Below are 15,126 nucleotides of genomic sequence, written 5' to 3'. Positions count from 1 at the left end.
ATGTTCTGAAGGCATAAAGTGTTTAAATAATATGTTTATTTGTAAAATAAATTCAAAGTTAAAAAAAAAGCACCTTAAATTTAAATAAACGAGCTGTTGTCTCCTCAGTTAGAGGATATAAAATAACCACTTTTATCTCTTGGTGCTGGGACATCGTGTAGTATGGGGGGAAAAAAACCATTGTATTTTTGAAGATAAGTTATTTAAATTTCAAGGATTTTGCTACAGTAAGCATTTTCATAAAAGTGGGTTGCAATGCAGGACATCCAAAGGGGAAAGAGCAGCTCCCATTGAGCTTAGAGGGGAAATCCACAGCCAAAGAGCCCCACATTTCACTTCCCTTTTCCTGCATCCTACAGAGTAAATTTTGCCTATGTGAATGTAGGTCAGACATTACCCTAATTAATTTTTTTTCCTTGCAAATGCATACCCAGAGGAGCTGTTTTGGCAAACATCTGCCCCAAAATATGCATTGTCTTGTTTCAGGTCAGCTTTTAGGATGAAAGGTGCCTGTGGACCTTTCAATGGATTTACCACAAAATCAAAACTTTTCTGTTGAAGGAGATTATAGTGCTACTCCTCTCATGATAAAACTAATTTGTTTTATATTATTCTTTACAAATATTAGGCTGTGATGACTGCTTTGTCATGGTATATGAATAAATACACGCTCCTCTTGTATTGGAAAGAGGTTCCAACCCTAAGGCTTGTTTTTAATTTATGCAGACAAGAGGCACGGGGAGATGGGAGGCAGAAACAGCTTGAGGACATCTGTCAGTTTGCAAAATAGAAACTCTTGTGAAAAATGAATTGCAAGGATGGGTTTAAAGGGAGATACTCAGTGCTCCTTGACATCCACTCGGTTGGCACATGGAGAGCTTTTGGAGAGCGGGGAATGGGATTGGCACAGAAAGGCAGAAACACAAACAAGGAGCAAAGAGAAGCACACAGGAAGATGAAGTGTTTGTTTAGGCTTCAAGAAAATGAGTAATTCTGTGGGAATGTGTATTATGTTCAGAATGTCAAAATTTGGATAATGTGTTTGATTTGGCAGCAGACTTTATGAGGTGTCCTGGTTGTCTCCCTGCAGGTGTTTGCTTATGATCACTGCTTTTGGTCTATGGATGAATCTGTCAAGGAAAAATATGCAGGTAATATTAATTGTGGCTTCTTGTCTCCAAGTGGGAATGATCTAATTAAAATAGAATCTTTGCTACAGGGCACAGGCCACATGGCACAAGGTGCTGTCCCCTGTATGGCTGTTTGTTGTCAAAAGGAAAAGGGAAATCTTCAGTCACTTCTGTTTCTGACAACAGCAACGGGCACTGCCACCCATTTGCAGTGCAGGGAATGGAGAAATCCATCACCTTGATGGGTTACTCGTATTTACAACTTTATTTAAAGTACTTTTCCAAGTCCATTGTTGTAAAAGCATCCAAACCATTTATTTTCAGTATTTGAGGAGCATTGTTATGTGTAGTTTCAGGTTTCACAGTGCTGGTGGGAGTTTGGCATCACAGTACAACTTAATAATGCAATGTTAATAAAAGCCTAATTTAATATAGACAATATGAATTCAGATGCTCAGGTGAGAGTGTGCAGTGTATTTAATGAAAAGCTTTCTATGTATTTTTATAACTCCTTTTGGCAAATAATTATGATAAAATATGACTTAACACTCCTGTCATCTATTCCTTTCACACTTGTTATCTTTTAAAATGTGGGATCAGTTGAACTTGTTACTGTTTATTTTCAAAAAAATCACAAGAAAAATCAAAGGAGCATCCAATTCTTGATTTTTATTTCTTTAACAAATAGCTAACGAATAATAATTAATCAAGGAACTGAGAAAAACATGACACTTTCAACCATACAAATTACATAGGCAGGTATATATTTTGTTTCTCAAACTGGTGGAAGTGCCTATGTAACTTATATTGTGGTCTGTTATGCAGTGGAAGGGTTTGGTCCAAAACCATTTCACTGTGGTTAGCTTGGCCCAGCTATTAGTGATCTTTATGGGGAATTTAGCAGGGACTTGGATATGAAGATATGAACTTCAATGAGAGAAAAAGAAGAGCTTAAAGGAACATGAACTTATTTGAGAGGACTTTCAGTCCATAAAGTTCTGCCATGTCTTGTTCCTCTGCTTATAAAAGAAATTCCCAAAATAGTGATTTATTTTTTTTTTAATAGATACTACTCAAACATTTTAAGCCTTTCTTCCTCTGAGTGGAAAAGGAACTGAAAAGCTCAAATTTCCATTACAAAAGAAGTGATACACCCTGTATTTTGCTGATGCATATCTTGTACTTGTCCATATCTTCCACATAGTTGTGATTCTTTCTCTGCAAAAATCTCCTTGTGGTATTTTTTAATGTCTTATACAGTAAAATTATCCAGTGCTCTGTTGATTCCCTTAGATTAAAATCAACTGACTGTTGTTAAAATGTACAGGTAGAGTATATTTTGAGGGGGTATCATTCACCAGTGGATTAAATTCTGCAGGTGGCAGCAGATTCTCTGCTGATAAAACTCTGGAGTATAACATCGATAGGATGTTGCTTTAAACACATACAGGTATGGGCATGATAATCCCAGATTTTTACAGAACCATCTTGTGGTGCTGATGGACTTGCTCCTGTCCAGGGAGCAAACACTGGATATTATTTAGGCAACAACAGCAGGAAAACACCAACTGCTTTTACATAATCGTCGAAGATTCCGAACCAAGGGACAAATACCTCTTGCTGAGTTCCAATGTTCGCCTGTGTGTTTTATTTTTTAGGTCAAGATGTTGTTTTCAAGTGCCTTGGGGAGAATATTCTTCAGAATGCCTTTGAAGGCTACAACGCTTGTATCTTTGCCTACGGGCAAACGGGTAAGTCCCAGATAAGCAAAAATATTCTTCCCTCAAAAGGTGTCACTGTCCTGACTGAGGACTCTTTTCATGCTTGTCGTGACATTGTTCCAGGAGAAATGCTCTCTAATGTAGATAAGAAACGTTTTTCTCTCCTCTGACATCAGATATGAGGCGGGCAGGATGAGAAATAAGATTCTGTTGCTGCTGGCTACCCTTATTTCTCACAGTTTAGATTATGATCTTTGGAATGACCCTGGTTTTCCTTGAGTTCGGAGCATGGCTCAGATTTTCTGCCTCTGCAGTTGGAATGATCTTGAATTGTCATTTGAAATGTATTATTTAAAGAGTAACATGAAGAGTTTTCTCATCGTGGCCCATCTGTGGATGTTAGTGGGGTGTGATTTACTTTATCTACCTGAAAAAGTCTTCTCCAGCAGTTGGAACTAAATTTCTTGTTTTCCTTTTGATTAAATAGCCTTTAGCTCTGTGGCATTTTGGTTAATTTAAAGTAGAAAACTGAACAAATAATCTTTCACCAAATGATATTAATTAACTTTTTAACCTCTTCTATTTCCTATCAATGTTCTGCCCAGCAAGAACCCTTGTTGCATGTACACTAATCATAGATTCCCTCACACAGGATCTGGAAAATCATACACAATGATGGGGACTGCTGACCAGCCTGGATTAATCCCTAAACTTTGCAGTGGCCTCTTTGAAAGAGCACAGAAAGAGGAAAATGAAGAGCAGAGTTTCAAAGTGGAAGTATCCTACATGGAGATATACAATGAGAAAGTCAGAGATCTCCTTGACCCAAAAGGGTGAGTAACCTGTGTGTGATCAGCACTGTAGAATGTTGTCCCACTCTCTCTCTTTCCATAACCAGTTTGCCTTAATGGATCCCATATAAGGCATTTGCTGCTTCCTGATCTCAGCATCCTCTCATTTTAAAACAAAATAAAGTAGTAGGACTAAAAGCTTGGAGTAAATTTGCCCTAATGCCACCTTTTATGGAGTGACAAAACTGTCTGTGCCAGCTTTTTACATGTAGACATAAGGCTTTTTTGTTTGCATTATAGTCCATGTTCTGTGCTTTATTACAGTATCTGCGAGACCATCCTGTTTGAGATCTGTCAGTGAGAATTGACTTTGTGTAAATGTTGTCTCAAGTCAGTCATGTGCTTATAAATACCTTTTTTTTCCCCAACCAGAAGCCGTCAGTCATTAAAGGTTAGAGAACACAGTGTTTATGGCCCTTACGTAGATGGCCTATCCAAACTAGCTGTTGCTAGCTACAAGGTAAGGATCAATTTTATGAAAGGCTTGTGTTGACATCCTAAACACCAGGGTACTGTCCCCTAAGCAGGGCAGAACTGTTAAGCTGCTCCTCATCACTGTGGATTTTAGAGCAAGAGAGCTGAGGATTGTCGTGTTGTGATCCCTGGGGAGAACAGGGTTAAGAGCAGAAACTCACTTCATCCTGTACTATTCAATAATTCTGGAAGTAGTTCAGCTGTTTAATGAAACACATTTCCTCCCAGACTTAAGATGAGTGTATGCTGTCATGGGAAAGTGTTCTGTGATTAATTACAGAGCCAGGATTTAGCAGAGACCGGCTCTCACTACCCACTGTGTCACTTTTTGGCTGTCGTGCTCTACTCTAATAATTTCCCCTCCCAGTAGCACACAGTGGAATTATAAACTAATGGTTGTTTACAAAGCCAATATTTGAGAACATCACACTGAACTTGCTTGCTGGGTAGTAAATGTTTATATATGCATTCAAAAAAACACCGTATTTTTTAAGAAGCATCAATGTACTGTGGGGAAAATGGATAAATAAGGGATGCAATTCTGTCATGAAATTGAATTGTCACCAAAACAGGAAAATGGTGCAGTCCCTCCTATTGCAGTTTCTCCAGGTGTTCATTTACCACTCCTTGGTGGTTTCTGCTAAATCAAGACACATTTCATGCTTTGCCTCTCCATGTTGCCCAGCAGCTTTGTGTAATCCAGCATTTGGAGTCAAAATGGTCTGTGGTGGTCTGTTGTTTGACTGGTTTTTGAGTTGTTTTAGCATCACCCAGGTAGAGATGCAGAAACAAAAGTTAAGCCCAAGACTCTGAAGTTTTAACTGTAAAACCCTGAAGGAGGGACCTGCACCTTCCTCAAGTATCACAGCTTTATAACTTTATAAAAGCTTTATAGCTTTTAAAACTTGGAGGAATATAATGACCTGTTCAGCCTGGTTCTGTTTTATAACCCTTTGAGCCTCTGGATTACAAGAACACGTGTCTGACAACCAAGGCTAAAATGTTACAGGGTTCAAACGTGGATTGCTGTTTCCTCACTCCTTTCTTAGCTTTTGAGTGTCTCTGTCTGCAGACAGGTGCATAATTTGGATCATAATTTAATATCTATGTCGGGGAGTGTCATGACTCTGTAATTTCTAGGCTTTAAAGGAGAGATCACAACATTTTACCCCTCATACTTTATGAATAAACAGTGGGAAACTCATGAGAAAATGCTATATTTTACCAAAATGAGATTATTTTTGTGGATAATAGAGAAGAATGTTAATGCAGATATTCTCCTGGCTGTGAAAATTGTCTCTAGGACATCGAGTCCTTGATGTCTGAGGGCAACAAATCCCGAACAGTGGCTGCAACCAACATGAACGAGGAGAGCAGTCGGTCCCACGCAGTGTTCAAGATTATCCTCACCCACACGCTCTATGACGTACAATCAGGGGTAAGAAAATCAACTTACAAGGTCCAAATGTCAAGCATGGATATGTTTCTTTAATGTATTTCACAGAAAAGAAACACTTCCTTTTAGGAAGCAGTGTGTAGGACATTTTAAAGACAGAATGCGTAGATGAAAAATAGAGGAACACCTGAGTGTCCCTCAGGTTATTTCATGCAAATATATATAAATCATCAACTTTCTAAATAGAAAAAAAATTACTGATTTCGAACATTTTGCATTGTATGCCATTAATATTTTATGTGTATGTATTAAATATCTAAAAGACATTTAAATGTGAGAATATTTTTCTTTATGTTTCCTTATAAAAAAATATGCCTCGCAGTGGTGTGTGAAATACATAATGTCAGTATTATTTAGTCCCTCACAGAACATGCTGATAAAATTCAATTGAAATAAGTGTCTTTAAACTTTGTTGATAGATTCTGTTCTTGGGCAATTCTTTAATACTTTCAAAGCCTTGGAGAAAATTCGAGTCTCCACGGAGCAAATCTAAGGCATGTATGTGCCTAAATATGGAAAAATGTAATGAGCATTTGGACTTTTTTCCTCCTTTTTTCTCAGTTTCCACTGATCTTCTTATCCGCATCGTTTCCCTCGTTCTTTATTTGGATTTTTTTTCCCCTTTGCCCTTCAAATCAGCATCATGCTGTGCTGAACTCCTGGATTTTCCATGGTTTGTCACTCCAGTTTTGCTGTGGCTGTGCTGCAGGCTCATCACACTTAGTTTTTGGGTGGCCCTGCTCAGCCTGGATGCGAGGTGGTCGACGTCCTGACCGTCCGTCTTTTCTACGTCTTCCAGTGACCACCGTGTGAGCTTCTGGGACAGATTTCTCTGTTTTCCCACCTGCTGGTCCTTTCAGCCCTGGAAATGACACATTTCCCTGTGGCTTGATGATCACACCATATTTTGGGAGGCTCAGGGTAACGTTTTTGAAAGCACATTGATTCTGATTATCCCATTCATTTAAGGGAACGCCGCGCTTTGTGATACTGAGATGCTGAAGTTGCAGATGCTGCAGAAGAACATGATGTGAGCAAGCTGTTCTCAAAGGCAGTTGGCTCTTCAGATTGACGTAGGAAATTCATGGAGTGTTTCACAGTGTCATTTTGGGTCAAATGAGATAAAAGGATTTGTAACAAAATCTGCATTACAGGTTTGAATACTCTCGTAGCTTGGATTGCATTCCAGGAGGCTGTGCAACTGTAATAATTTTCATAGATTATTGCTGCTTGTCGTGGTCATTCTTAGTCTCTGGAAAACAGAAGAAAACTGGTATAAAATCTGAGATTTTTAGGAGACTGTTTTCAAGGTGGGATTGTAAACCCCACGTCCCTGGTTATGACTCCTTTTCCTGTAGTAACTCTGCATTTTTCACGGTTTAACACTTCACTAAAGTGCCCTGTGTACCTCTCCTCTGGAGATTTCTGAGATGTTTTGAAGATATTGGTGTCCCAGGCTTTGCTTCAGATCATTCAGTGGTTTCTGAAGCAGCAGGTGATGAGTTAGCACAGGCCACTGTTCAATCCCAACAGTTCTCAAAGGTGTTGGAATAAAAGTTTACACCAAAAAATGAAGCTTGATTCTTGTTGGAATCGAACTATGTGACTTAAAATAAGTAAACTAACAGTGGCTGTTCTCTGGTTCCTTCCACAGACATCAGGTGAGAAGGTGGGCAAGCTGAGCCTGGTGGACTTAGCAGGGAGTGAAAGGGCAACTAAGACTGGTGCTGCAGGGGACAGGCTGAAAGAAGGAAGCAACATTAACAAGTAAGGCTTTGAGATTATTTATTTTCCTTTTTTATCAGTACAATCATGGCTGTTAAATACAGCCTCCTTGGAAAATAGGCTAAAGTCAATATAAGCTCTTGTAGTCAGTTTTCTTTCTTTTTTTTTCTTTCTTTTTCTTTTTTTTTCTTTCTCTTCCTTCCTTCCTTTCTTCCTTCCTCCCTTCCTTCTTCCCTCCCTCTCTTCCTCCCTCCCTCCCTCCCTTTCTTTTTCTTTCTTTATTTTTCTTTCTCTCTTTCTTTCTTTCTCTATTTCTCTCTTTCTTTCTCTCTTTCTCTCTGTTTCTCTTTTTGACATGCAATACTCTTTGATAGTTGAATGAGGTCTCCATGTATTTAAAAAATACTTGTGTTCTTGCAACTACCACAAATGTCATCATGAAAACGTGATTATTAAGGGTGAAAACATACTGAAAATAAAGGAGTGGAGCTTTTGTACTAGGAACTTTTCCCTGGGAGCACATTTTTGGAGAGAAAGTCACTGTCTAAATATGCATTTGGCTTATGAATATTTACCCTCGTTAATGACTTCTTGTGTTCTCTGGGCAGATCCCTCACAACTCTTGGGTTGGTTATTTCTGCCCTGGCAGATCAGGCTGCTGGCAAGAACAAGAACAAATTTGTTCCATATCGTGATTCTGTGCTCACTTGGTTACTTAAAGTAAGTAAGTTGTTTGTTTTTTTTTTTAAGTGAAATAAAAGAGAGAAAAAGGGGAAAAGATTCTCATTTAATGCAATGAAATTCTGTTCTTTTTGCCTTATTTTCTGGGTTTGATGTTAACCATAAGTGTCTTTGGAAAATGAGCTGGATGGAAGCCATCAGTATCTCTACAGACTAAATATGTTCCCTGTCTTCTGCTATGACCTGCAATGGCCTAAAGACTAAGGAACTTTAGGAATAAAATTAAAAGCAGTGGTTTTTTATGGGTCACTGTATGTGCAGCTTCACACACAACCTCAGGGCTAATTTAATTTGGGCTATTTCTGCACGCAGCTGAATTTCACATACTTGAAATCAACTTGAATCAACTTCGAAGGTTTTTATGAAGACTATTACCTTTTCCTGATTGTCTCGTGTATTTGTTAATATACTTTTGTCAGAGTATAATGGCAGAACATTGTCTCAGTTAACAGTCTGAGGAACAGATCAGAAGACTTTAGACATGCTATTCATGTGAAATGAGCAGTTAAGTCATTTTCTGAGCTGCATAGGGCTCTATCTGTTATTCTTTTGGGGGGGGAAAAAGAACGAATCCTGATGGCAGTTGGCTGAAAACCTGTAAGGTCTAAATGAAAAAAACCAAATTGTTAAATATGAGATTTATGTGTGTCAAATTTCTTTTTTTTCCCTTGTGTTCTCTTTAATTGTTATCCAGGAGCAACTATTTGTTAGTAGAAAGAGGTAATTTGGGAAGAAACTGATTTTTGCCACCACCTGCCTTTTGTTGTCCTCTTTCGTAGGTGCTCTGGCTACATTTTGTTGTCTTGAATATTCTGCTTGGCTTCCCCGTCCATTCTTAGCAATATTTTTAGATGTTGTTTGAATTTCATGTCCCTGTGATTTAACTGCACGTGTGAAAAGAAAAATACAAAGTTACTTGAAGGTTATACAGAGGTGTGGAGATAAAAAAAGACATTTTTCTTAAGGAGATTTGAAAACAAAGTTGACTTCAGTGCTTAAGTAACATGAAATCTCTGCTCTTGTAATCTCTTGACACCACAAACCTTCATTTTTCTCAATGCTGCCTTTTAATAAACCTTTTAGCATGACTTGTGAAACAATTTATCTCTACTCCCTGGTGTGAACAGCACAAATACTGGACATCAAATAGTCACGAGGGCCACGTAAAAATCCAACTGGCACAACAGAAATAGTGTCTGAGTAAGATAAGTCCTCATATCACAGTGTCCCTTGTGCTGAGACTTTTTTAGTTTTTAAGTATATTTTTACCTCTGTGTATTTACACCGAGTTTTTCCTCTAATTAATAATAAACAAGTGATTTTTTGGCTCTCTGCAGAGATGGGAACAAAACCAGTGCCGTGTGTGCTCAGGTTCCTGATGTGGCTGCAACACCCCGAGCAAGCAGAGTGGAAACTTTCCTAGGGAATTTCTAGTGTTGTTAGAATTAGTTATGCTGCCCCACTGCTAAACAAATCCAGGGAGCAGACTGCAATTCCTGTTTAGCACCTGTCCAAGGCATTGTGGCCACGATGCCAATGGCTCAGAAATGGGAGCTCACTTTTGTTCCGCCTTCTTTCAGGCAAACCTTCTTTGTGCCCAACATCCAGCCACGTTAAGGGCAAACAAAAGGGTTGGGGCTTTTGGATTTCTTACAAACAAGCTCATTGAAGCTTTATTTTGAAAGGGGGGAAAATTTAAACGTTTTTTCTTTTTTAATTAAAGATCAAAGGAGAGATTTATTTGTAAAGAGGCCTGTTTGGAGAAGCCATGAGATAGGGTGTCTTTCTCTGTAGCTTTCAGCTTTTAATTATGATACCAAAGCAGACTGAAAGTGTTTTAGCTGTAAGAATATCTGTCATAAAGTGTCTCTCACAAATCTGAGAAACCAGTAGAGTTCAGGAGACCTCAAGATCTAAAGGTTTTTGCTTAATTTTGTTGAGGATCTTTAGGCAGAAGTACCAGGTGAAAAATATTCTTGCTTGAGGAGTAGCATCAGGTTATGTGTAGGAAGCAAAATAGCTTGTCAGTCCTTTAACTTCTTGTTTTTAGCAAAATATTGGCAGAAACATCTTGTTTTCCCCTGATAATCAGAAGCCCTGTGTGGCTTACTGATGGCTGCTATTGAAAATATCATTTCTGATCCCGACATTTTGAGTTGTTGTCACAGTAATCTTGGTGTTAGAGAAGACTGGGCTGGTTTAGGCTTAGAAATAACTAAACTTACTTATTTCCACTCTGTCTCTCTATCACATGCAGGCCCAGCCTTGCTGGGGTCGTTTACAGGCACTGTCTTTGCTAATGAGAGGCTGATTTACTATTTGTCCACCTTTCTTGATTAGCATTAAAGAAACCAGTGAAATCAGCACAAGGGTTTTATACATAAAACTTTATCAGACAGTCTGGCATTGGGCTTGAATTGCTCCAAGAGGGACTTTACCCAACTTATAAAGGGTGTATTGTGGATTCTGGTGTATCACTGTTACAGCGTTCTCAGCTGCCTGTACAGCAGAGTTGCAATTCAGATAATGAATTAATCCTATTTTGGAGCTAATTAGTGCAGTGAAGGGCATTCCCAAGTAGTATTCCCAAGTATTCCCTTAACAGGCTGTTAAGGCTGGGTTTGGAAGGGGAGTACCTGGCCAGCTCCCTGCCAAACTTCACCTTTTTATGCAGAACAGGGATTGCAGTTGCAGGGTGTCATTCCTAATTTTTGGCCCAGAAATCCCATCAAATGAGACATGTGCTGTTGTTGGTCTTCATGTTTTCAGTGGCTGCCTTGGAAAAATTCTTCTGTGGTACAGAGTGGACCCTCCCAAGCCATGTATTTATTGGAGTAAATGTTGGTTGCTCCTCAGATGAGAAAAAACCCCACGGTGGGATCAGACAGAAAACTGGTTTTTGCAGTTGACTTCTTTATAAATATTCTTACCTGCACATGTTAACCATGCTGGTGCACCTCAGTGTGCTGAACACTATAAATACATATATATATATTTATATGAATTTCATGGCCTTTTGCATGAGAAGAGACAGCAAAGTGCTACCAACTCATCAGGCTGTGTGCCCAGTGCTTGTCTGACCTCTGGAGCAGCCAGACAGCTGTCAAAGTGTTTTAGGCATCATCCAGCCAAAAAGTGTCTTGGGGAAATACTTAAAGGGGTGTTTTAATGATTTCTGGGGAAAGCTGCACGTGTGCTGTGTAATGGAAATGGTTGAGCAGGCAGCTAATGCAGTCAGATTGTTCTAATGGCAATGCCTGACCTAGATTTCATGGGTTATTGGAGATGAAAATTAATAGCATGGTTCATCTCAGGAAGGGATATTGGGTAAAAAAAACCAAAACAACCCCCCCAAAAATCCAAACAAATGAAAAAAAAAACCCCAACCAACCAACCAAAAAAAAGAAAAAAAAATCTGCTGCAAAATTTAAAAAACCGGGATATTTTGTCTTTTAGACTGGCCAAAATTGTAAACCACAATTTTATGATCAATAAAAAGATCGAACCCTTCCTTCCTTCATTTTTCCTTCCTCCTCTGCCCCTGACACTCTGCCTTGCAGGAATGTGGTTTCACGCCCTTCTTCTCTGTCAACCAAATTCCGGGAGGGTAATTTCTTATGTAACTCGATTTAGGTTTGTGAGCTGTGTCAGTGGGAGGAAGGGAAGGGCCCCATCCTGAAATGTTTATAGGAATAGAATCAGCTGTATTGTTTATGAGATCTTTTAGTAATTTAAGTATTTATTGGAGAGGTCTCTCTTCTAGTCTTTAAATAAGATATTCTGAGTTCATCATGATCTTTCCTGACCTCCCTCGGCAGTATCTAAGAAGTTTAATGATGAAGTGCTTATGTTTCTACTTTATAAACCTACACAGAAAACATTGAATTAAACCTTTGAAGCCCCTTCTAGGCACTGTAAAGCCCAAAAAAGGGACTTTTTTTTTCATTCCTGTTGCAACTAAAACTGATTCTGAAAGCCGATAACGACATTTCCTAAACGTGCTTTAAAAAAAACCATATTGAAAAATTACAAGTTTTTCTTGATTTACACGTCATTTAATTTTGAACTGCCAACAGTATTTCTGCTTTTATCTGCACCCATCTACTCCAAACTTTGGGTTACTATTCGCTGCCTGAGTTTATTGACTGGGTAAAGCAAAAGAAGCCTGCTGTTTTAATTCCGTGGCCTCTCCCACCTTCCAGGATAGCCTTGGTGGGAACAGCAAGACTGCCATGGTGGCGACGGTGAGCCCAGCAGCGGATAACTATGATGAGACCCTTTCCACCCTGAGGTACGCGGACAGGGCCAAGAACATCGTCAACCACGCCGTGGTCAACGAGGACCCCAACGCTCGCATCATCCGGGAGCTCCGGGAGGAGGTGGAGAAGCTGCGGGAGCAGCTCACGAAAGCTGAGGTACAAATTTGAGCCTTGAGCTAAGCCAGTAGGTCCTGTGAAGCCCGTGGTCAGCACTGTCTTACCCAGCTCTAGGAAGCGGATGCCCCAAGGCAATGCTACTACATCATGCTGTATAATTTTATATATATATATATATATGAAATATTTATAATAATAATACTGCTACAGGGTATCCATGCGAAATCTTCCTTAATATGATTTTTTTTCCACCTTTCTCTGTGTCAGTCTTGAAACGTGGGTGTTAAATCACAGAATATGCTGAGTTGGAAGGGCCCCACAAGGATCATCGAGTCCCAGCTCCTGGCCCTGCACAGGACCAGCCCCAAGAGTCACACCATGTGCCTGAGAGTATCATCCAAACGCTCCTTGAGCTCTGGCAGCTTTGGTGCTGTGACCACTGCCCTGGGGAGCCTGTTCAGTGCCCAACCACCCTCTGGGGGAAGAACCTGTTTCTAATATCCAACCTAAACCTGCCCTGACACAACTCCAGGCCATTCCCTGGGGTTCTGTCACTGGTCACACAGAGCAGAGCTCAGGGCCTGCCCCTCCTCTTCCCCTCCTGAGGAAGCTGTAACTGCAGTGAAGTCTCCCCTCAGTCTCCTCTTCTCCAGCTGAACACACCAAGTGCCCTCAGCAGCTCCTCCCATGGTTTCCCCTCAAGACCCTTTACCGTCTTTGTTGCTTCTTTGGACACTCTCTGATACCTTAAAAAATGAGATACCAGGTTCAGTTTGAACACCGTGAGCAATCTTGTTTTTATGGTGTATTGCAGAGGACAAGGAGACAGGAATAAGGGTGAATTCTTAAGACTGGATAGTTTGTGGACAGAGCTTTGCCTTTAAGAATTCAGTGTAGCCACAGTGTAGCCTGGGAGATGTGAATTCAGTTAATTGAAGTTTTCTTGCTCGTTCACAGGCTGTAACTGTTCTCAGTTGAATCTCTTAGAGGCACTAGACAATATTTTTAATATCTGCATTGCTTCCTCAGTGAAATTTTGAGATGACCTGTTAGATGAAGGCCAAGAACTAGTGTAATTCTGAGTCCTGTTCTCAAATGAGGCAAAGCAGTGGTGATGTAATCCCTCTGCTTTGCTGTTCAGAAAAATTATGATTACAGGATTTGCCTCATGAGGTATGCAGGGAATGCTGGCTGTGATACTACAAATGACTAGTGAATTTTGGACTGTTCTCACTTGAGCTGCCTAATATCCTAAGCATCCAGTATGTGCATATCAGTTTCTTTGAGGTATCTCAAATATCTAAATCTTAAATATCTAAAAATTCCTCTAAAATATCAACCACGGACTTAACAGTACTCTGGGAACTGCAAGTAACCCCCGTTTGTTTAATTTTCTAGCATTAGTGCCCAAATAATGGCAGCTTTCCAAAATAATGAAGTAATGTTTCCTAAAGATGAAGTAATAAATATTTCCTTTCCCAAGTATTAAAATCCCACCCTAGTTGTCATCTCAGTGGCATTGACAAAGAGCAGGGAAAAACCAGAGCAATTTGCTGTTACAAGGCTGCACAGTAAAGGTCAAACCCCACATTCACAGCCTTGTGCTCCTTTCAGTTCATTACATTTGTTGCCCATCTAATTGTTCTTACAGAAATGTGCATAAATAACTTCCTTAAGTGAACAAAAACACTGACTCATTATGACAGGTTACATTCTCCAAGCTCATTTCCAAATATAGAGGATGCCAAGTTGTGGGTTTGGGGTTTTTTTACCCTTTGGTGTCAGTAGCCTTTTCTCTCGTGAACAGCCAAGGCAGAACAGAACTTGACAGTTGAGTTTCCCCTCCTCGAAGAGTATGGCATTATCCTCTTTTCCCTTTTTCTTTTTTAATCCACACATTGAGATATTTTCTTGTTGAAATTAATATCACATGTTCTAATTTATCTGAGCCAAGACCACCTGGGAAGGTACCTGTTTTCAGTGGAGCAGCACATCTGTGGGTCTGATGTCAGCCTGAGCCCATATCTCTGGGGTTTATATGAGAATTGCAGGGAGGGAGGAGAGTTGCCCAGGTCCTTGTACAGTTGAAGCATGTGAAAATGTTCACTGATTTTGCCCCGGGTCCAAATGAATGGACAGACAAGACTTAAGCCTTGAGAGTATCTGGGCTTCATCTTCCTGTCCTGCTCTGTGGGGTCCAGCCCCTTTGCACTGATGATGTTTTGTCTGTCATGATGAATCTTTGTTCTGGAGATTGGCTTGGCTTTCCTTTCCTGCCTGTGTGGAATTCATAGAATCACAGAATGGTTTGGGTTGGAAGGGACCTTAAAGATCATCTCGTTCCAACCCTCCTACCATGGGCAGGGACACCTTCCACTATCCCAGGTTGCTCCAAGCCCCATCCAAACTGGCCTTGGACACTTCCAGGGATCCAGGGGCAGCTACAGCTTCTTTGGGCAACCTGTGCCAGGGCCTTACCACCCTTACAGCCAACAATTCCTTCCCACTAATGGCAGTGGGAATCCATTCCCCCTTGTCCTGTTCCTCCAGGCCCTTGTCCAAAGCCCCTCTCCCTTTTACCCCATATTTAGGCATTTGAAGCAGAAAAAGCCCACACAGGACACATCAGCTGACAGTTCCTAGACTGTTGTG

At 40.2% G+C, this 15,126-nt stretch overlaps 1 protein-coding gene across 5 annotated transcripts in view; it reads left to right on the top strand.

Annotated features, from left to right (window-relative positions):
• KIF13B (kinesin family member 13B) overlaps positions 1 to 15,126 on the top strand; it is a 129,897-nt gene that overhangs the window by 49,789 nt on the left and 64,982 nt on the right. For all 5 annotated transcript variants that reach the window (XR_001877313.1, XM_017830471.1, XM_017830470.1 and 2 more), the window contains exons 4-11: positions 1,091 to 1,151; positions 2,789 to 2,881; positions 3,504 to 3,684; positions 4,075 to 4,162; positions 5,480 to 5,614; positions 7,287 to 7,399; positions 7,966 to 8,077; positions 12,301 to 12,513. Coding sequence is in view for 4 of the 5 variants with exons in the window: in XM_017830471.1 (XP_017685960.1) it covers positions 1,091 to 1,151; positions 2,789 to 2,881; positions 3,504 to 3,684; positions 4,075 to 4,162; positions 5,480 to 5,614; positions 7,287 to 7,399; positions 7,966 to 8,077; positions 12,301 to 12,513 (996 nt within the window). In the remaining variant the exon portion in view is untranslated. The remainder of the gene's footprint in view (positions 1 to 1,090; positions 1,152 to 2,788; positions 2,882 to 3,503; positions 3,685 to 4,074; positions 4,163 to 5,479; positions 5,615 to 7,286; positions 7,400 to 7,965; positions 8,078 to 12,300; positions 12,514 to 15,126) is intronic.

The sequence above is a fragment of the Lepidothrix coronata genome, unplaced genomic scaffold, assembly GCF_001604755.1.
Source record: "Lepidothrix coronata isolate B3197 unplaced genomic scaffold, Lepidothrix_coronata-1.0 Scaffold179, whole genome shotgun sequence".
Classification (NCBI taxonomy): Eukaryota; Metazoa; Chordata; class Aves; order Passeriformes; family Pipridae; genus Lepidothrix; species Lepidothrix coronata.
Note: the sequence above shows the minus strand (reverse complement) of the source record. Positions and strands in the feature narration are given on the sequence as shown.